This window comes from Tamandua tetradactyla, chromosome 6 (genome assembly GCF_023851605.1).
Source record: "Tamandua tetradactyla isolate mTamTet1 chromosome 6, mTamTet1.pri, whole genome shotgun sequence".
NCBI classification, from domain to species: domain Eukaryota; kingdom Metazoa; phylum Chordata; class Mammalia; order Pilosa; family Myrmecophagidae; genus Tamandua; species Tamandua tetradactyla.
In genome coordinates, this window is record NC_135332.1 from 13,790,829 (window position 1) to 13,813,475 (window position 22,647).

Below are 22,647 nucleotides of genomic sequence, written 5' to 3' on the forward strand. Positions count from 1 at the left end.
GGGGAGAAGCCCCTGGCAGGGTAGCCTTTTAGCCTTGTGGTGCCCAGGTCAGGTTTGCTGGTCTTATCTGAAGGTAGCAAACTGCTGGCCTATGATAGTCCTGTAATAGTCCAATGACTGTTACTGCAAAACCAACTCCTCCCAAGTGTAGTGGCATAAAACAACCATCTTATTATGCTTCTAGATTCCGTGTGTCAAGAATGCAGGCACAGCACAGAGAGAATGGCTTGTTTCTACTCCCTGATAAAAGGGTAATCAGGTGGGGAGACTGGAAGATGGGGGTGACTCGATGGCTGGGGGCTAGAATCACTCCAGCTTCACTTGTATATGTGGTGGGTGATGCCAGTTGTCGGCTGGACTCTCCACTGGGCTGTCCACCGGACACCTGTGGTGGTCTCTCCATGTGGGGCAGTTTGGACTTTACTACGAGATGGCAGCCGAGTGCTGACAACAAGCACCCCAAGGGAACCAGGTGGAAGCTGTGTCACCTTTTATGGCCTCACCTTGAAAGTCACACACTGTCACTTTTGCTGTAGTCACAACCCCACCCCACCCCACCCCCCAGAACCCAGGGGAGGAAATCTAGACCCCCATCTCCTGATGGGAGAAGTGTCAAAGTGACATTGTAAAAAGAACCTGCAAGATGGGACATATTGCTGCAGCCATTTTGGGAAAATTCATTCTGTTGCAACAAAGTTTAAAATACGTATATTTTGCTGCTAATATTTAAACATAAGGGTAATTTACATAAAATTTGAATTTCAGGGTCTTGACAAATCAGAAGACGCTGACAACGCTGGGTCCTGGTTTCCGGTGGCAGTAGCAGGAGCGTCCCTCTGACACTTCTACGATGTAAAAATGGGTTCCTCTGTTGAGCACATTGTCACCACTCCCTGGAGTCCCCTCTTCTGGGGTCCAGGGTCTCTGCCATCGAGTCATTGTGCAGAGCTGTTATTTCCCTAATGCTTGGCCCATTTCTCTCATTTCTTTCCTCCTGGGCCTGTGCAAGTGCCACCTCTGCAGAGGAAGCTCCCAGGGGCAGAAACCCAGGCAGGGACTCCCCACCAGGTGAACTCGTCTGTGGCACGGCAGGAACACTCCAATCTTCCGGGAGCCAGGGGCCTCTGATTCATGGGCGTTGGCAGGGCTAGTCTGGACGGAAGGACAAGGCTGGACAGGCGCAGGCAGCTGGCTGATTACAGAGGGCAGGACCAGGCCGGGGGTGGGGAGGCAGGCTGGAAAACTGCAAGCAGATGTGGTCACAGCCCCCTCCCTGGGCCCCGCCAGCTGCTGCTACCTTCCCTTCCCCCAAAGCTCTTTCCAAGAAATGACATGGAGGGGGGTGCACTTGTGAAGTGGCTTCCCTAACCTCGCACCCTTCCCATCCACCTGCAGTTTCTAGAGCTTTACCAGCGTTTCCTGCCATTGGGCCAAATCTCTCTACAAATACTGCTAACATTAAACACACACACACACACACACACAAACCAAACAGTGCCAAAAGCACTTCGATGCCAGCCCCAACACCTTAAATTAGAGCAGCATTCTCCCCACAGAAGAGACAGCTGAACAGGAAAAGTCAAGGCCTGGGAGTCAGGGAAGGGGTCCTAGTACTGGGTCTCCTGTGGGGCAGGTTCCAGCCTCAGCCCCCAAGAGAAGCCTTGACCCCAAGGAGCAGTTAGATCCTTGCCCCTCCAGGGCTCAGCTCCTGCTTTGTAAAATAAAGTGAATTAATTTATGCAAATCACCCAGGAAAGTGTCTGGCTAAGTGTGAGCTACTATTATGGTTTACACATGTCCTTGACTGCGTGTTGGGTTCTGTTGGAGCTCTGGGAATGTGGAAATTGCCTTTTCCCTCTCGCTACCAGAGTGGGGTCCAGCCAGTGGGGTCCCAGGAGCTGGGCGAAAGCCCGCCTGCCTCCCCACATCCCAGGCCCCGCGCCTGTGGCCGGCTGGTGGTCCTGCCCCTACACCCTAGGCGGGCCAGCTGCGCCCCCGACCTGCCCCCGCTCTCGGTGCACCCAGCGTTCTCTCGTTCCCCAGAATATCCACCTCCCATGAGCAGCCCCCCGAGTTCCCATCACTGGCATCTTGATTAACTCTGAGTGGGTTGGGGGTTGGAGGTCGGTGAGGGTGTTTCCTGACCTAGGAATGACTTGTTCTTTGGTTCTTGGTGAGGGGTGGAAACAATTTAAAAAGTGGGGGGAGGCGGTTTTGGAGAAACAGGGGAGCAAGCAGCCCAGAGTTGCCAGTTTAATTCAGGTCTGGCTGGGCTTTTCTGCAGAAATCTAAGGAGGCTGGGGGAAGGGACGGGGTGGGGGTGGGGGGCTGGGGGGGAATGGAGGGGAGCGGGGGTGGGGGTGAGTTGCAAATCTTCTGATTTGCCGGGTTTGGAGGTGCCTGCCTCTGGGACCCTGCCAGCCTCTTGCAGTCTCTTGAACTCTCACTCCCAGAGATGAAAAGATTCACATTAAGAGCTCCCTGGAGAGTTTCCTATTCCATGTCCTTGACCACCTAATGTGGGGAGACACATCAGCACCCCACAGAGGTGGCAAGTGCGGACTTGAGCCAAAGCCACCCGAGACCAGCTGACCCCCGCCTGTTTTGAATGACCCCTGACCCGAGAATGGCTTTTACATTTTCACGTGGGTGGAGGAAAAGCCAAAAACAAAATGATATTTGTTACATGTGGGAATTACATAAAATTCACATTTTAGCCTTTATGAATAAGGTTTGTTCGGACACTGCCAGCACATTTACTGCCTGGCCCTTTGCAGAAGAAGTTTGCTGACCTCTGTGGACACTTTTGTCTTGAAACATTGTTTCCTGCTTGGTCTGCAGGCTCCAGGAGGCCTCCTAAGTGGCCAGGTGGCCTCCTCCTTGCCGGGCAGGGTGGGAACTCTTGAGAACTCTTGATGGGTAAAAGAGGGAATGTGCTGAGACCAGTCAAGCCTGGGTGCTAATCCTCTCTCCACCTCCCGATGCCTAGGTGACCCTACCTGTGAAATGGGGAGATGGAATCCTACACCCTGGGGCTGCTGTGGGGTTGACTGAGATACACACGGGGCTTTTGCATACTGTCTACCTGCTCGACAAATGCCAGCTGCAGCTTTAGCTGGCTCGGGAGGTTGCAGTCCACAGAAAGACAAAGACCTTCTATGGTCTACATGCACTAGAAAATCCCACCTGATTCTGGTGAAGCCTCTTCGGATTGAATCTCAACTCTTTGCAGATGTGGAGGAAAGAGTGCCAGAGAAGTGGGTACCACCCGCCTTGGTCCTAAGAGGGGCATTTGCCATGGGCTTCCATATCAGGAGGTACAGGCGAGCACCTCTGGGTGCTGGCTGGCTCCCTTTTGCATGCCCCCTCCCCCAGTCTACACCCCATCTTGCTCTGCCCGCTGGGGGAAGCTGACCCGTATGGACGGACTGCCTCCCAGGCCCGGGGCCCTCCGGCTTCCCATGGTCTGGCTCGGTTGGGTTTGGCCCACAAGTAGCCCTGGCAGGAGATTGGAGAAAGGAAGGAAAGGAAAGTTGGGCACGCCACCCCTGGTCGTTTTTGAGGTGTGTCTCTTTCCATCCAGACTTCTCTGTAGGCTCTGGAAACCTCTTCCTCTATTGACCACTTCAGACCTGGGGTAACTCCAGATTCACTGATGTGACCCCCTGTAGCATCCCAACAAGGCTTCCCCACAGCTGCCCAATGAGTGGCCTTTTTATGAAACTCGCCTCACATGTTCCTAATTCAACTGTGCCATCTGCTTCCAACCTGGCTGAAATACTCTGAAAGGCTCGTTTAGCCTCTTCCCAAAGACCCCTGAATCTTTAAGACTCAGAAGCTTTCTCCTGACCCACTTTCCAGCCATGAGGAGCCTTGAGGCAGGGTGGCGTGTGATGTGGAAAGGGAGTGGAGGTAGAGAATGATCCGGGCAGAATTGTGTCGAAAGCCGGAAGCTCTTGGGTAATTCCACGGAAGTGTCATTTTATCCATGAACAATGGCAGTAATCTTGTTTGTGTGTAGAGTGTTGCATGGTTTACAAATCACATTTACACATAACCTCCCTTCCAACACCCACACGCTTCTCTGCACGGGAGACAGTGGTTTTCAGCATTCCCCTTATCTGGATGAAGAAACTGAGGGTCCGAGAGGTTTGTGCAAGCCCACACAGCTGGCATAGAATTGGGATTTGAACTAGGGTGGCCAGACTTAGCGAATAAAAATAGAGGGTACCCAGTTAAATTTGAATTTCAGATAAATTGTGCTTAACATAAGTTTATCCCATGAGAAAATTAGGTTGTATTTTATCCTATGTTTTATCCAGTAACCCTAACTTGAACCCAGGTTTCCTCTGTTGAAGGCCTGTGTTTTTTGCTACATCATTATGCTGACAGTAAGGTTTCTGAAGATAGCCTAACTAGGAAGGATTTCCCCCAAGTTTCTATGAAATGACACAAACAATTGGTCGGTGTTGGGGAGGGGGGTGGAGGTGGAGAAGGGAATATGGGAGAGCTGCGAGAAGGAGGGCATGTTTCCTGCTCTTTGGGGCAGCTCTGCTAACAAGAACCTCTTCCTCAGAAAAGACTAGGCAGGGAGAACTGGTCTGGGGACAGCACATAGCCTCCAGTGTCAGGACATAAGATTTGGGTAAACAACACAGGAGACCAGCCTCCCTCTGGATTTGGGGTCAGAGTCTTCCGTCAGGTCCAGGGCAGGACAGAGCAGGAGATTCAGCACTAGAGGAAATCTGACTCACTGGTTCTTCCACCTCACCCCCCAAGCCCCAAGCCCCAGCCTTTATCCAACCAAAAGATGGTCCCCTGGAGTTCTCCCAGAACTTCAGCATGACATGCTCAGGGACCACCTGTAGAAGGGTCTTGAAGCTGGACCAGCAGGCTGCATAGGTTGTCCAGAACCACTCTGCAGTCAGGGGATCTTATACCTTATGGATCACAGCGAAGGGGAACATTATTGTGGTGGTTTGAAGCTGAATGTACCCCCAGGAAAACACATTTTTCAATAGAAGCTATTCTTGTGGGTAAAAACCCATTGTAAGTAAAACGTTTTGGTGAGGTTACTTCAGTTAAGATGTGACTCGCCTTGATTAGAATGGGTCTTGATCCTATTACTGGAGTCCTTAATAAGAGAATGAAATTCAGACAAAAAGAAAAAGCCACAGAAGACAGAAGCTGAAGTAATAAAACCTGAGAGAGACCAGCAGATGCTGCCCTGTGCCTTGTGTGCCTTGCCATGTAACATAGCCAAGGATCAACAGCAGTCAGCAGAAGAATGCCGGTCTTAGGGAAGAAAGCATCACCTTGATGACACTTGATTTGGACATTTTTCTGGCCTCAAAACTGTGAATGAATAAATTCCCATTGTTTAAGCTGAACCATTTCATGGTTGAGTAGTTAAGGAGACTTAAAACAATAATTTATAATTAGACCAGGACAACAGATGTGAACCAGGACATATGGTGTCTCCATTCATCAGCAACTTTATCTGGGTCCTACAAGAAACTGCTGAGTAAATCCCAAACCAAAGAACCCATTCAAACCACTTTGCTGCAGCAGATGGAGTGATTGACTGTCTGCTGAGGGGCAGATGCAGCCAGCCCAGGCTCCTGTGGCTGCCTCTCCCCCACCTCCCTGCAACCCCACCCACCTGAGCTGGGTGCTGAATGAGGACCCGTGAGGTCCTTCTGTTCAGTTCAGAGTCAGGTTCCCCTGAGGTCGGGCCCATGCCATCAGTCCCCAGGAGCAGATTTCAACCATAGCTGTGATTGCTTCCAGGTACCTCTGGAGCTTGGCATAGGTGATATAGTCTTGGAGCTTTGATGGCCTGTGCCCTCTGGGTTAATTCAGCCCCTGGCTGAAGCTCTGGCTAAGTATTAATAGAACCCAAATCCAAAGGGTTTAGTGGACTTGGAAGAAAAGTGAACCAAGAGCTATCTGGTTGCTTCCATTTTCCATGATGCTACTTAGCTATTGGCTTTATGACAGTCCAAACAGTACCTAAATAGGAAATGGTAAAATTTCCTGGATTTCTTTTGAGTCTTCCAGGGCTCACCTTCAAAATGGATCTTCCCAACTCTAAATCTAAGGAAAGAGGGAGAATCAAGGCTCCTCAGCTGTAGATTTGTTCATTTTCATTACACAAGGTGAAGAGTGAAAGAGTAGGAAAGTCTTTCAATTCTGATCTGTATATATAAAAAAGTTATGAGATGTACTGAAACTTTCAACCCACTCATTATTGAAAAAACTTTTTATTATTCCTTTTTCAACTTTTTATCTCCCACACAATTTAGCATCTCACATGGGTAGATGTACCTTATGTTAGTGAGAAGTTGTAACACAGCTAGCCTTGTGTTAGACTTATGTTTGGTTTGTTCTTTCACCTGATAGTCTATCTTTATTTTGAGCCTTATACACATGTAAAAAATACCGTAAGAGAGGGTCTCTGCTTTTAGCCTGGGGCAAGCAAAAAAAAAAAAAAAGGATGGTAGTGATATGTGTTGGGTGTGCTGGGAAAGGGCGTGAGGGCAGCCCAATTTGAGTCTGATGGAGAAAGCTGACTCTTGGCAGTCACATCAGTGTGATCAACTTTGAGTTCCCTGCTCCAGCCCAGCCTGGGATGATTTCCCCTTTTTACATTGCATGTTAACAGCACCTCCCTCCATAACCCATAACCTCCAGAGCCAGCTGCTCCAATAACTCCTTCCTGCCAGGAAGCTAGGATGTAGAAAAAAGAAATAGCAGCCACTTTGACTCCATCAAAGCCTTATGCCAAAGCCCTTTGCCATCAGGGTCTGTAGTCAGTGTGTTCTGGGTCTGCCCTTCTTCAGTGTGCGGGACAGAGAAACTGGGGCATGGGGGTGGTGGAGAAGCTTCTGGAGGTCACCTCTCCCTATGCTCTGATCCATAAGTCTGATGCTGGAGAAGGCAGAGGTCAGCCCCTATCTACAGAAGGATGGGGCAGGGGTGGGGCAAGGCGTGCTGGTAGGGACTGAATTCAAGTTCAAGCGGAGACTGGAAATTGCAGCAACCCAGGTTTGCCTACCTCACACTCTTTTTTCAGTTAGCCCTGTTATCTAAAGTGCTTTTTCTATTTAGTAACCAGGAGCTTTAAGAAGAGAACCTCTATTGAGTTTTGAGAACTCTCTGAGCTTTTCCGGGTGAGATGACCTGAAAACAGAGAAGTAATGCTACATACAACCCAAACCATGCGTTCCCTCACACCGTGTCTCCTCGGCATTGGAAAGGACCAGTCCCCCCACCCTCTTCTTCTTAGCAGATTTTCCTTCCTCACTATTTCTGGCATTAGGGTAGTGGAGTGGGAGATGGCCGCCGTTAGGGAGGGGGCAGCCTGGGACTAGAAGGGAAATGAGGAAGATGGGAATTAAGCAAAGTGGCATCAGGAATACTGTGAGGCTTCTCCCAGGTCTAGAACAAAAATGCTTTCTGTTCGTCCTGTGTGTTTGGTTGGCCAAAGCCTTAAAAATATGATTTATGCAGGAAAGACCATAAAGAACGCTGTACACTGGGCCCATTCTCAAAAAAATTTTTTTCTATGGCCCAATAGACTATTCACAGACTGGTGTGTTTGGAGTCAAAATAAAATGTTGAAGGGAGGCATGTATTATTTTTTATTCCCTGCTTTAATCACCTGTTTCAATTAGCAGAGGCAGCCTCTGTGTGAATTAATGTCTGGTGTACATTTTACAATACCGTGGACCCTGTTAAACAAGTGTACTCATTGAATGGAATTAAATGCACTATTAAAATGATTTCACTTTCACTCTCTCAGTGGAGTCCATATGACTTGATTTAGGTAAGATGAATGTGAGTATAATGCAATGCTGCTGCAATCATGAGCTCAGAAATCCTGTCCTGGCTGGAGACATGGTGGACTAGCTGGGCCAGGCTCACCAAACAGCACAGCTGTGCCCGCTGTGCCAAGGGGGCCTGGGGCGCCGTTTTGTAGAAATGAAAATAAAAATGGGCAAGGATCTTACTTTAAATACGTCTCTAGAGCCAGGTTGAATTTGTTCAAATCCTGGTTCTCTTGTGAGGACAAGTCACTGAAACTCTCCCCGTCACGGTTTCCCTCTAGGGTTGTCACTGGGACCTGGGAGTTAGTGAGGTGGCTAGAACAGTACCTGGCCAGGAGTGAAGGCCATGTGAGTGTCAGCTGCTGTCATTATTATTACTTTGAGTCTAACTTGGTATAATGCATTTGAGAGGCTTTTAGCCCAAGAGCGTAAAATAAATCAAATAATGCATTTTGCTTGAAACTTCAGTACAGAAACTTCACCCACTTTTGAAGTAAGATGGCAGGCAGGCTGGACCCCTGGCCCTCTCTGAAAGGTCAAGTATGGCTAAAAATGGGTGCTTGGGTGGAGGAAGGACCCGCTTGTGCCTGAGAAGGGTAGACGTCGCCACTCACCTTACAAGGAAGAGAACAGAACATGGCCTCGAAACTCCAAAAAAAAAGTTTATTTATAAAATACTGACAGTTTGACAGAACATGGGACTTCCTGTGGTATATATTTCAAATCAGTTTCTTTCTTACCTTTCATTTAAAAAATAAACCTGCTAACAAGCTATGCGACATATAGATATATATATTTGTTCTTACAGATAGACACCTGCCATAATGAATACTCTCCCATACTTTTTCATAATATCTTTTAAATCAAAAAATAAAGATTTGTATTGGTTTTTGTTTTTGGAATCTATATGAGTAAAGAAAGGTATCACGTTTATTAAACACTTTTGGTTATTCTTATGAAAACAAAGGGAAGGGGTGTGGTTCCCAGGGGGTCCCTGGGCTCAGGGGTTGGTTGGGGTGGCTGTTGGCACGCCTGAGGGTGCCCCTGGGTGCTCACATGGCCTCCACCCACCCTCCTGCCCGCAAACCCCTCCCCCAGCACGGACCCTTTCAGATGCACTCTGGGGGGGCGGGGAGGCCCCCCACCCCGAGGGACGCCATGGCGAGGCTCTGGCACCTTAAGAAGAAGTGCTGCCCAGGGAGGTGTGGGCAGCGACAGAAGGCCTCGAGGCAGCGGGGGCAGGCAGGGTGGGGTAGTCCCCCCGCCCCCGTGTCCTTGTCTCCTCTGAATTACGGCAGTGTCAGGCAGGGGCGCCAGGGGAGGCAGCCTGGCAAACGCCCCAGAGCCCCAGGAAGAAGATGCTTTGGGAACCCAGGGCGTCTTTTTGGTTCATCTTGGTGGTCTGGATGCGGAAGTGGCGCTAAGCTGGCTGCAGGACGGACCGGGGGCATCACCACGTCTGCCAGGCCTGGGCTCCTCAGGTCCCACCCTGAAAGGGGTACTCCCACCCACCTCGTGCCAGGAGCAGTGGCTCCTGGGGCACAGCCAGGTAGAGTGGGAGTGGCCAGGAGCCGAGCGGCCTGGGGTGACCTACATGGGGCGGGGTCACGTGGAAGGGCTCCCTGTCAACCCTGGCAGTGCTCCCACCCTCTTCTAATGAGGCCAGGTCTTGGAAGGGGAGCCGGGTGCCTCCACCCCCACTAGGCATGGACCCAAGGGCAAAGAGGAGTCCCCTGGGGAAATCTGGGATTCCACGGCTGGCGCCCCAGTTCCCAGGGCAGTCAGGGCCAGCAGAGGTGACATTTCAGAGGGTGGGTGTCCACTGAGCGTGGGGTACTCGCTTCGGGCCCAGCCCCACTCCATGGGCTTCTTTAAGGTGTCTGGTTTGCACAATGTCCTCCCGCTCCAAGACACAGATGCCGGCCGCGCCCCGAGTGGGAGCGACTTAGCTGCCTGTGCCTCTTGGGAAAGAGGCAGCATAAGCCAGAAGGGAGCTGCGAGGTGTAAAAGTCTCTCTGCTAACGCACAGGTGGATGTGTATGCCCTACATATCCGCGTGAGCCCAGGTGCACACACGTGTGTCAGGACGGCGTGACTGAGCATGGGTGTGTGGGGTATCTTAGTGTATCCATTAAGAAAAGGGAAATCGGTCTCATGTGCAATTCATTCACATGTAGAAAAAATGTTTGTATTCACCCCCTTAACTCAAAAAAACAAACAAACAAACAAACAAAACTATCCCTCTCTGGGCCAGGTCAAGTGACTCCCTAATGCAAAATGGGAACAGCCTTAAATGGTTAAATGGGAAAAGGACGAGATGGTGGTTGGGGTTTAAAAACTAAAGACAAAAAGCAGGTGAAAGGAAAAGGAAGAAAAAGGAGCAGCTTGTTAAATGCTGGCCGCTGCAGACGAGCTATGGAGATGGCAGACACGGTGGGGAGAGTGACAGGGACGGGACAGGGGCAGGGGCTCTGCCTGGAAAGCTTCCGGGCCCCGTTACTTTCTGGGGGAGCAGAAACCTCAGCCTTTTGTCGTCCTCTGGGGGAAGGTCCTTATTTTCCCTTCCCTTAGTGGAGAAAGCACAGCTGAGACACCAGAGCTGGGCCGGCCTGTCAACTGTCCTCCCACATCTGTCCATTTATACTTCCCAGGACCCAAGCAGGCTGGAGGACCCCAGGGCTGTAGAATGCTTTCCTTTGGACTCTAACACTCCCTCCCCAGTAGCCGATTTGGGTGGGTAAGGAAGGGGTACAGGCCCTCTCTTCCCTTGGCTTGTGTCTCCAGCTGAACAGTGTACCCCCCAAATTCACCCAACCAGAACCTGTGAATAAGACCTTATTTGAGAAGAGGGTCTTTGCAGATGCAGTCAAGTTAGGATGAGGTCAACTAGTTTGGGCTGGCCCTAAATCCAATACCACTGGTGTGTTTAGAAGAGGGTGATCTGGGCACAGAAACGCAGACACAGTGACACTGGAGGCAGAGACTGGGGAGATGCAGACACAAGCCAGGGAATACCTGGGGCCACCAGGAACCATGGAGGCACGGAAGGAACTGCCCCTAGAGCCTGCGGGAGGGATGCTGCCCCATGACAACTAGATTTCAGGATTTTGGTCTCCAGAACTATGAAAAGATCATCCCCTTGTTTTAAGCCACTCAGTATTTGGTTCTTTGTAACAGCAGCCCTAGAAAACTTAAGACGGCTTGTGGCCTCCCCTAACCCTTCTCACCACTTGAATGGGGCACCCCTTCCTGGGCAGGGCCAGGAGGCCTGAACTCAGCTCATGCGGGAAGTGCCAGCCTGTGCTGGGACGTCTGGGGGAGGCAGCGTTGCCCAGCTGGCTGGGGCGGGCTGAGCACTTGCTTTGGAGGGCCTGTGGGGGTCCCACAGGGCCTCAGCAGCCCACGGCTCCTCCCTCTCCTTGCTGCTGGAAGTATCAAGCAGATGGGAAGATTCAGGTCACCAGAGGGGCTTTTAAAAGAACATTCCTGGGAGCAGACGGCATGTGTAGAAAAGCTTCTCTTCCAGTCAGCTATTCTTGGCCCTTGGTCCCTCCTTGACCTGCCCCCCTTGGCCCGCCTGGCCAAGGCTGGCTTGGAAGGTCTGTCTGGGTTGGGGACATCCTCTGGCTCCCTGCAGGTGGTGCTGGGCACACTGGGCTGACTCAAGTGTTCCGGCCCCTGGACCAGGGCTTTGGGCCACGCTTGGGGCTCCTCTGGCCCTGTGCTTAGGAGGCAGGGGGTGTCAACACGGGACCTAAGGACTGAGAGCAGGCGGCACACAGCGGGAATGCACTATTGGGCTAGCTGAAAGGATTTCTCTTGGAGATGATTTCTAGACCCTTTACTTTGTATGTGCATGTGAGACCGTGTGTGTGTGTGTGTGTGTGTGTGTGTGTGTGTTAGGAGGAGGTTATCTATCCAGGGGCGTATGATATGTCTGCAGATGGGGCTCCCTCACCCCTGCTGAGCTCCTCAATTCTAGCAAGCTCAATTTTTAGCGGTTCCCATTTCCCTCTTCCTTTAAAGAAAGGGGCAGGTGCCAGGGGTAGAATAAAGAAAAAAGCCAAAGCTACATTCTTACATGCCTGACTTCCTGTGTCCCCCAGGACCTCCCGCTCTTCAGGCTGCCCCAGGCCAGCTCCTTCCGCCTCCCCTCTCCAGACTCCATCTCCCCTCTTCTGTGCTCAGGAAAACAAAGCCAAGGAAGGTGATGGCGGGATTCAGTTTGGGGGATACTCTCCCCTTCCCCAGGACGCTCTTCCTTGGTTGCACATTTTTAAAAAAATGTTAAGAACAAGGCGCTAGCTAAACAAATCTCACCCTTAGGTTATTTTTTCCTTTTTCTAAAGAAACCAAATTCTCAGTGGAGAAAGGGAGAGAAAACCTCAGGGGAGGTGGGCAGGGGGTGGAAAAGGCCAGGCAGGAGAGGTAAGAGTGGGGAACGTGTGCAAGCAGGCGAGCTCTGGCTCCGGAGATGCCTGTTCCTGCAGAGCGGTGGCCAGCTGGGGGCCCGGGGCTTTCGCACACCTGCAGGCCAGGAGCTGGACATCTGGAAGCTTCTGCCCCTCTCAGCCGTGCCTACCTTACAGCTGCCTCGTCCTTGCCCTTCTCTCCCTGCTCCCCACAGGGCCCCCCACCCCAGTCCATCCAGCACAGCCTTAAATCAGCCTTTTCCCTCCCGAGGAAGCAGCGAGCCCTACGACCTCGAAGCAGACGAGTTGTTGGCCGCACACATCTCCTATTTTTCTTCTTCCTCCTCCTCGACCCTGGCTTTGCTGGCCCTGGAATCTCTGGAAAAATAAACTTGGGAAGCGGAAAGTCAAAGTCGACTTGGTTTCTCGGTGCTTTTGTTTTCTGGCAGGCGGTGCGGAGGGGAGGGCGGTGGAGGAGCTGGGTGCCGACTTTCCTCCTTTCTCCTCTTGCGACGTCAAACAAATGAGGAAAATCCTGCTATGGGCGCCCGGGAGCCGGGGGCCAGGCTGCTGGGGGGGCGGTAGAGGGCGGCCTGCTGGCTCGGGGGGTTGGCGGCCGCCTGCGGCGTGGGAGTCCGGCTGGCCTTGGGCCGGAAGAGGCTGGCCTGCGGGAGGCCGGCGCTGCTGGCCGCGTGGTCCGGCTCGGCCGTGTCGCTCTCTGCGTAGCTGTAGGCCTGCGCCCGCGAGATGCCCTTCTGCTGCCGCCGCCACGAGTTGTAGTAGGTGGGGTCGCTGATGTAGTGGTTGACAAACGAGTGGGCCTTCTGGTGGCCCGGGTCCACCTCGTACTCGCTGTCACTTCCCTGGCAGGACAGAGAATCGGGAGGGGGGGTCAGGGGCTGCCAGCCAGGAGCAGGGCCGGGGGGGTCACAGGTGGGGTCTGCATCCTTGCCCTGGGCGCCTAGGTTCCCACCTCTGCTTCCTGCAGAGCCTAAAGGGTTAAATAAAATTGTGGACCTCAAGGGTCTGATATAGGGCCGGGCACTTGGGTGGATGGTCTGTGCTCTAAGGAGGCCCGACCTGGCCAGACTGAGGCCTTTAGAGGCCGCAGGCACTGAAAAGAAGAAAACAAACCCAAACCAAAACCTGCTGCTCATCCATGTGTGGTCCCCAAATAAGAGCAACACTGAGTTAGAAGAGAAGTACGTGAAAAAGCCAACACAAGTTCCCCATTCTCCTGCAATGACTGCTTTAAAGCCTTTTTGGAAATATCAGATACGAAGTTATTTAAACATTTTTTTGAGACTTTGGTGTCTTCGGCACAGGCTTCAGCTACCTATTGGGGAATTCAGCATAAGATCAGAATGGGTCTGGGTTGTCATGTAAAACAGGGCTCGGATCTGAAGTGTGCAGCTAAAAATAGTGTGTCCCCCTCACTCCCCCTTCCCTGTCACTAGCTCCCGGGAATATTTTGAGAACTAATAAGACAACAGATGGGAACGCCCGTAGAGCTCTCTGGAAGAGACACACTCTGATTTCAGTGCAGCCTTCGTGCTCGACAAAATGCAGCCCAGAAGACCCCATCAGGCCCCTTCACTTGGGGCCAGTAAACTATATCCATTTAGAGAAAACATATATCAGCACAAAAACTGCAGCCTGAAAGCCAGTCACCCCAAGACAGTGAGTTTGGGGCGAGCAGCGGCATCCTGCTCTCCAGGCCAGGACTACGGAGAGCTGAGCTTGCCTGAGGAGTCCAAACTATGGGAAAGGTGTCCCGCCACCTGTTCGCAGAACCCAAAGTGCTTTATACATCCAGACACTCAAGAAAAAGAGCGGGACGCACTGCACAAGAACAGCTAGGGAGGGGCTCGGGCTCTGCCAGACGGGCAGAGCGCTTCCCTGCATCAGTGCATTCAGTTTTCACACCTCTGTGCCATAGCTGTAGCTTCTGCTATCACCCATAGACGGATGCTCCCAGTTTATGGATGAGGAAACCAGCGCAGTGAGGGGGAGGGTTTTGCCCGAGGACATGACCCATGAGCTCAGATCTGTCTGATTTTCTAAAGCCCACAAGGACGCCTACACTTGCCTGCCTGTCTTGAGGTCACAAAATGCTAATAATTCCTGTTCTTCAACGGGGATTAAATGCTCCCTGGTTAATTTGCTAATTTAACGTTGTCTAGCCCCCCCCCCCCACTTAACCCCAGCCACCTTCTGTAACCCCACCCCCACTCCCCACCCCCGCCCCAGGACCAAGGTCCTTTAGGCCGGCTTGGGCTGCCCTGGACAATGGAAAATCCCTCTGCCCCGATGGGCCCCATGATGTAATCCAGAACAATGCAAGCCCCTTTCTTTGCCTGCTGCCCAGCTGCTAACCAGGAGGGAACAAAGGGGATGCAAACTGTGGGGCGGGGGAGTGTCCATATGCCGAGGGTGAGGTGAGGCCGGCCCCGAGGCAGGTGGGGGCTAAGCGAGCTGTGGGGATGTCCTGAAGCAGGAGGGTGGGGTTCCAATCCCGCCTGGAGCATTGAGGGTCTGGGGGCTCGGTAAGAGGGCATCCTGCCGCTTTCTGCATAGTTTGGGCTTGGGGTGGGGGAACACCTACTAACTGGCGTGAACAGTTGCTTCCAGTGGTTGCTGGAGAATTGAGGAGTGATGTGGGGGGGGACTCTCAGGTCACTGGGGGCCATCCCAGGGCGGCCGAGGCCTGGTGGAGAGAGGACCGGGGCCAGCGCCCACTGTCCCTTACCAGCCAGGGTGCTTGGGCCCTCACTCACTCTCTCTCCGCCTGGTATCCCTGTCAGTAAAGCGGGGACCATCCCTGCACTTCACAAGGTGGAATGAGCTAGCAAAGCTGGGAAAGGCGTTCCTACAGAGAGGGTTCGGGTGGGCTGGACTTGCTGGGAGGGGGCAGAGGTGGGGTGGGAGCTCTCAGAGTCCCCCTGGGAGGCCATGGAGGGACAGGGGTGGGGGTGTGGGGCAGGGAGGCCGAGCCAGTGCCTCCTGGGAAGGGAGAAGAATGCTCCCTCCAGGGGGTGGGGAGGGGTGGAAAGGGGGGTATGGCTGCTTCGGGGCCAGGGTGGGGAGGGGGCACAGATCCCAAATCCCCACTGTTCCACCAACTGCCATTTGGTGACACTTACTGTGGGAGGTGGGACAGTGTTCCTGGTAGGGATGGGAGAGGAAGAGAAGAGCTGGGGCTGCAGGAGGGGCCGGGCTGACACAGGAGCCTGGTCCGTACCCACCCCCCTTCCCCAGGCTCTCCAAAGCCAAAGGAGGGGGTCTTTGCATCAGAGACTGTAGCTCCTGCCTCTCTCTCCTTGAACATCTGTTTCTTTTTGGGGTGGGGGTGGGGTGAGAAGAGAGGAAAGCAGGGGGCTCCTATTCCGGCTTTCAACTCGAAGCAGCCTGCAGTAATTGAATTCAGCTTCCCCTGTAACGGCCCAGTACAAAGGGGGCCTTTCACAGGCAGTTCCCACTCGCCCCACAAGCAATCAAGCTTCAGCTCCCCTGCCTCTTAACAGCTCCTCAAAGTCACTCAATCAGCAATTACCGAGGGGTCTATGGAGGGGGAGGCAGACTCCAGACTCGGCGATGGGAGCAGAGTGAGGAGGGGGCCAGCAGGAGAAAAGATGGAAACAAAAGGAGGGAGCCACGCAGAGCCCACTCGCTTTCCTGTTCGCCTCCAGCCTGACGGACTCTTGCATCAGACTCTGGAAGCGCCGGTGGGGGCGTGGCCCTGGGCTGGGGGTCCGGGACCACGCCCGGTCAGATCTTAGGCTTGGACAGGGTACCTGAGAGGAACAGGAGGCCTCAGGGGAGGACTCAAAGGCTCAGGGCTTAAGCTGTTAAGGGACCTGCTCAGAATCACTGAGGAGGGAGTGGCGGCGCCTGGATAGGGGGTTGCCATGTGTGCAGCATCTTTGGAGCCGGGCAGCCAGAGCCCTGCTCTCCTCTGCGGTTCCCCAGGGCCTCTTCTGCACCAACTCCAGCCTGTGCATTGCGCTCCAGCCTCCCACGACTGTCCTCTACCCTGACCACGTGGGCGATCACAGGCCTGGGCTCGGCGAAGGCGGGGGTCTCTCCTCCCATCCCCTTTGTGCCAGGCAGCATAGCCAGGCCAGGCTCCAGCAGACACGGCTCTCAGAGTCAGTGAGATCTAGGCCTGAAGCCCACTTCTCAGCTCTGTGACCAAGGGCACACACTGCCTGACTTTCCTGAGCCTCAGTTTCCCCAACTACAAACCGGGGTAATTCCCTTGTGTGGCAGGGCAGCTAGGTATTAAATGTGGAAAGCACAGGGCTCGGTACACAGGAGGTGCCCAGTCCATAGCTTCATCTCCTTCCCCGCGACTCTCTCTGCCCCGTGGTGTATTTCTAGTGTGGCACAAGCTTGGGCGGCCGGCATCGGTGTGGGTCAGGCTAACAAGAAGGGAAGAGGGGGTCTTAAGCATTAGAGTCATGGCACCATCCGAAGGACAAAAGGCCAACGGGATAGGAGAGAAGACACTCCATGGAGGGAGGGCAAGGATAGGCTACAACTACACCCCAGCAGGACACACACCCGCACTGCTCCTTCTGTGCAGGACCCACTCCTGTGCACACTTGGAGGTCCAGCTAAAATGACACCTCCTCCAGGAAGCCCTCTCTGAGCCTCCAGATGGGTGGGGGCTTTCCTTTCTACCCCAACACCACAGGAGAGAGAAAGCCTTTGCCCAGCACTTCCCTCTGAAGCCAGTTATTGTGGTTTCATAATTTTTAATGAGAAATGAAAACCTGATTGCTTATTTGCACGCAGCCTCCCCCAGTAGATCTGGGTGTTGTTTACCAACAATTCTTTAGAGTGGTCCCTGGTTCCCAGTAAGGGCTCAGTAAATGTTCTCTATTGTGATTGGGTGTACAACAACTATTGTATAAAATCTGATTTGTCCTGCATATTTTCTTCTTTTTTATATGGGCCTAATTCCATTACAATGAGCTTAAAAGGGACCATCCACCACATGGCCAAGTACTGAATATCGATCGGAAGATGTGAGCCATTGGCTTGGAATTTCTTTTCTACTGAGATTTATAAATAGAATTTTTTCCTACCAAACTCTGGCCCCCTTAGTTTGAAAGTGAAGTTGGCATACATTTCAGAAGCACCATTAAACCAGCCTCAGGGCTCCTTAAGCCTCCATCCTCTGTGTGTGCGCTTCCCTCTGCCTGGACTCCTTCTCCAGCAGCTCCTCCCAGGCGAGGCTCAGCCCTGACTCCCTCCCTGATATCCCAGAAGGCCAAGGGAGCATCCCGACTTTGTGTGCCTCCAGCCCCTCCCCCACAGCCCTGCATTGCACATGGGTTTGTTTATAAGTAAAACGGACTTCTTGTTTATTACCAGAAAATGGTTGGGTGGATTTTTGCCAATATCGGAGCAAAGAGTTTGGGGCCATCTGACTTAGAATATAAACCAGGCGGCAGATGCAAAATGTGCTCTCAGAAGTCCTGGCATGGGGTGGGGGAAGGACTTTAGAACGATATGGGGTCATTCCCTCAGGAGGCTGAAATGGAGAGGCCCAGCTGGTGTGATGCAAAGGCACATGCAGGGTGTAAATGTCACAGGCAGGACAGCCAACAGTGGCACCCTCCTAAAGCCTCAGACTGACAGACCTGAGCGTGCTGCAGCGCTAGGTGATGATGTGTCATCAGCTGCTTCCTACACAGGTGAGTGAGAAGCTGCAGGATCTACGCATCTGTCTGGAATAAGGGCATCAGAGGGAGGCCAACTGCTCTGCCCAAGTTTGCCCTGTCCAGACCCAGGGCCAGCTGTGGTCACCTCTATATCCCTGGCACTGGTCGGAGTCCATGCTTGAGAAGTGAGTGTTGAGTAGCAGTCAGCGTTTACAGCCACCCAGGGCTGCTCTCCACTGCCCTTGCCAATGCTGACCCCGGACCTCATGTACTGTGAAGGCACAAACACCGATCTGGTCCCAGAAGCACAGAGGAGAGGCCCCTGGCTGGAGTGGGGTCCTGTCTCCCCCTCACTGAGCCAGGCCTAACCCTGTAGTTGATGAATCATGGAGCAGTCTGGCTGGGTGGTCTTGGGGATGCCCGGGAGCTCAGGGCAGTGGCTTTTTTCATCAGGCACACAGGTGACAGATGGCTTCCTCAGGCTGGACGTCCTTGAGTCTCCATGTCTGGGCACCAAGATGCCAATCCTCTGGCAATAGCCTCCTGGATCCTGGACACCTGCCTGTGACGTTAAAGCCAAGTGCCTGGTTTCCAAGAAACGATTCTAGAATGAACAGACCAAATGGCCAGTTGCCATTTCTAGAGCCCCTGGCAACCAGGCAAGCACGGGCCTGACTTTCTCTCACCTAGTTCACTCCTGGTGACAGCCCTTTGGGATAAAACATTCTGTCTGCACTTTGTGGATGGAGGGCTGGAGGTTCAGAGAACGTCAAGGAACCCCTCAGACTCCAGAGCCATCAAGGACAGGGTTGGGACTCGAACCCAGGGCCAGAGACTTTAACCACAACGATGGACCACTTTGCAGATGAGGGTCTAGCCTTTAAAGCAGCTCTCTGAGGAGCGGGACAATTATCCCTTTGACTCTTGTCCAAAGCTGCAGGGAGATTTTTTTTTTAATAACCTGATTGCTTATGGCATCTTCCTTTGAACACCCTCCCTCGTAGCATGTCTTGGATCTTTAATGATGGGCTTGAGTTTTAAAAAAGAATTCAAGGTTATTTGTTGTCTTTTTGAGCATCTCTTAGGCGATTCTGAGGTTTTTCCAGAAAGGTCTGAAATGAGGGTGATATTCCTGGACGTGGGCTTCCCAGTGGCCCGCTCAGGTTAGTGTGAGGGTCTGGTCATGAAACTGGAGTCAGAATCCTGGGGTTGTGTTTTCTGGCTGTTGGACCTGGGCTAACTTAGCCTCTCTGAACCTCAGTTCTTCATCTGTACAAAAAAAAACAACACACTAATGTCTGTCTCCCAGAGATGCTGTTATGATGACATGGGAAGGCACGTGGGGTGTCGAGAGCAGACACCTGTAGATGCAATCATCGTTATCTTTATTGCTTTAAAGGGCCACACCTCTTTGAATGTGTGTGTTTTGGAGTTGGCCAAAAAGGAATAATGACTTTACAACCATGACTCTTAGTCTCTCTATCCTGCTAACCTCTACTTGATCTTCAATTTACTTTGGTTAGTTGGCTTCCGCAACGACCCTTTCATTCTTGCAACAAACACTCCTAGAGTGTCAGTGTGCCTGGCACTGTTCAAGATGCTGTGGACACAGCGTAATCAGAGATGCCCCACATCCCCGGCTTCATGGAACTTGGCTTCCAGAGTGAACAGACCAACCAAGCTCCATCGAGCCCCAAACCAAACCCTGTACCACCCCAAGCCCTGCAGCCGGGCTGCAGCCCTGAAGGAGAGCTTGGCAATTTCACTGTGACAACTGCCTTCTGGAACCAGGGAAGTTTCCTTCCTCTACGCTATGTGCTCCACAAGAGGGATGGCTTCCAAGTTGCTATGGAAACGGTGCTAAAATGATGGAATCCCTTTGAACGAATCAGACCAACCAGCTAAGTGGAGGATTCTGGGCATCTTTTTGCCCACCCTGGGGTGACTTCTGAAGGAGGATGGTTCTGGGCATGGGAATTCTTCTCTCAGCAAGTTCTTGAAGGCTGGGAGGTCAGATCCTGGCATGGGAGCCATTCTCTGGCCAGGTGAAGTCCTCCAGATTCATGAAGGGATGATTGCAAAAAGCTCCTGAGTTATCCTGGCAATATCTTCTGCACCCAGTCAGGGCCCGGCCAACGAGAATGGGTTAATACTCACCCTGCAGAAGGTAGAGTTCCCTAGGCAGAGTCCATGGGAAGTCCCTCCGGCTATCTGCCTCCTCTCTCCACTGACCTGATCTTGGCCTAGAGCCATATACTACAGCCCCGCGGGGAGAGGAGGCCCCTTGATCTTTTTGAACTATGCTTTAAGTGCCAAGAATCTAAACTCTCATCACCACCTTTGGGGGACAGAAACAAAAAAATCACACTTCAGAGAAAGGACCCCCAGTCCTCTAAGGGCCCCCGTGAGACCCCACTCTTGTTGTGGCTGCACAGAGCTAAATCTATTTAAAAAGTCACCATGGAGACACAAGGGTAGTTCAGTGAGAGGATTCTTGCCTGCCATGTGGAAAACCTGGGTTTGATTCCTGGTCTGTACATGACCAACCTCCCCCCCGCCCCGCCAAAAAAAAATCAACAAATGGTGCTGCAATAATGGGATACTCACATGGAAAAAGAATGAAATGTGAACCCCCTCCCCTGCCCCATACAGCATACACACACACACACACATACACACACACACACACACACACAGAGTTGCCATAGCCCGAAATCATGCAGGTTCACAGTAGCTTTGTCCCCCTCCCCGTATCGATCTCCCACAAAAACCAGGCTATGTTGGGGTCTCTTTATCGGCCAGCTTTGAACTGGGGAGTTAGGTCCAGGGAAGCCTGGAGCTGTGAAAAACAGCAGCAAGGCAGAGGCGTGTCAGTCCCGGGGCCTGAGACCTAATCCCAGGCTCTCTGGCCTCTTCCACCCACCAACGACCCTGCTCCCTCCTGGCACCTCTCCTTCCCTTCCTCTCCCAGGCCTCAGCAGAAAGGTTCAGAGCGTGGGACACAGTGGCCTTTCATGGCCCCTTCCTTGGCAACTACCAGGCTTGGCTGAGGAGGAAAGGGCTGCTGGGGCTGGGGGTAGGGCTGGGGCTGGGGCTGGGGGTAGGGTGTTGTAATACCACATCGTGGACTGCATTCACCCCCCTTCCTAGTAGCCCAGGGCAGGGTGTCCCTGTGTGACCTCCCTAGGCATCTCCTCCTCCTTAATGTAAGACCTGGCACTACTGAGCAGTTCCTCATACCAGACCCTGGCTAAGCTCCTCTGTGTATAATCTCAGCAAATTCTCACCCCAGCCCCATGATAGAGCCTGGTCTTCAGATGGAGAAACTGAGCTCACAGAGGTTACAGTGCACACCCAGGGCCCCCTTGTCATAAGCAGGAGAGGCGGGATTCAAACTCTGGTCTGTGCCTCCAACGCCACTGAAAGCCCCACTGGGCTACACGGCTTCCCACCCTCACCTGCAGCACAGACAGGATTCAAACTTCTCTGACCTCAGTTAGTGAAGGTTAGCAGTTCTCTGGCCTCTGGCAATGCAGGGTTGCTGGGGTGCCCCCTCTCTTGGGCCCTGCCTCTCCCTTGCCTTTACTTCACACTTCCCTTTGCAGGTCTGTAGCTTTTGCAGAGCTACTGAGTGACCCAGCAGGCGGGGCGAGCTGTGCCGGTTTAGGGGACTACGCTCTTGGGGGGAACCTCAGGAGATGAATGCCCCAGGGACCCCACTAGCACCAGGTGCAGACTGTCAGCAGGATGTGGCTGCTATCCCATGCGTGACTTCTGGGTGGTTTCTTGCCCCGTTCCCCTGCCCCGTCTGTCCAGCCCCGTAAGAGAAAGGAGGGAAGAAGACTGCCTGGTGAAGTCCCTGACCTGGCCGCCCGGCCGGCCGGCTCCCGGCACCACCCGCCCCTCTCACCTGAGAGTCGGAGATTTCCGAGGGCTTCTCTGTGAGGCTGCTGCTCTCCGCGGGGATGAGGTCGTTGTATTTGGTGACGTCCTCGTCTGAGTAGTGGAGGCTGCCCGGGCTGGGCCGTGGAGGGGACCTAGAGAGATTGAGGGGTGAGGATGAGAAATGGGGTTCCCCTGCCAGGAGCACCAGGGCGGGGCCCCCTGGAGGTTTTTCTCCACTTGATGCTCCATCTCCTTCCTGTGCCTGCTCTCCGCCACCTGGGCTTTGGAGAGGGGACCAGGGAGGGGGTTGTTGCCTGTGCTTGGGGCAGGTTTGGGTGCTGCAGGAACAGAGACCATCTTTCCAAGCCTCCAGGGCAAAGGGTGGGGCAGTGACTGCTACAAAGCAGATTTCTGGCCCCTGTTGAGAGGTTCTGAGTCAGGATCTAAGTTGAGGCCTCAATACCTCTGCTGCAGACCAACCCCCAAGTAATTCTGAAACCCAAAGGGTTAGGAGAAAAAGGAAACCTCTGGTTCCCTCCCTCCCTCCTTCCCTCTTAATCCGCTCAGAGACTAGACACATGCCCATGGGCTAAGTCACGCTCTACCTTTTTAAAATCAGACCTAGAGAAAGTTGTGCATTTCCCAGCAAGTTCAAGTTCAAGGCTGGGCTCTGAGTCATCTGAGCAAACATATGCAGGCCAGGGAGTCCTGGGAAGTGAGTGGGAGGGCCGTGGGCAGCGAGGCCGACTGGGCAGGTGGCAGGGGCCCTCCAGGGCTCTGCACTGCTGGCACCCTGGCCCAACACCCCGAGGACCTGCCTGGCCTGAAGCTGCGGCTCTGGACCTAGGCTGC

The 22,647-nt window shown here is 53.1% G+C and overlaps 1 protein-coding gene across 2 annotated transcripts in view; it reads right to left on the reverse strand.

The window, feature by feature from the left end:
• Window positions 1–8,473: 8,473 nt before the first annotated feature.
• The window catches only part of SDK2 (sidekick cell adhesion molecule 2), a 257,799-nt gene continuing 243,625 nt past the window's right edge, over window positions 8,474–22,647 (reverse strand). For both annotated transcript variants that reach the window (XM_077163719.1, XM_077163718.1), the window contains 2 exons: window positions 21,821–21,947; window positions 8,474–13,104 (listed from right to left, as the gene is read on the reverse strand). In XM_077163719.1, coding sequence (XP_077019834.1) covers window positions 12,757–13,104; window positions 21,821–21,947 — 475 coding nt within the window. In that variant the 3' untranslated portion in view covers window positions 8,474–12,756. The remainder of the gene's footprint in view (window positions 13,105–21,820; window positions 21,948–22,647) is intronic.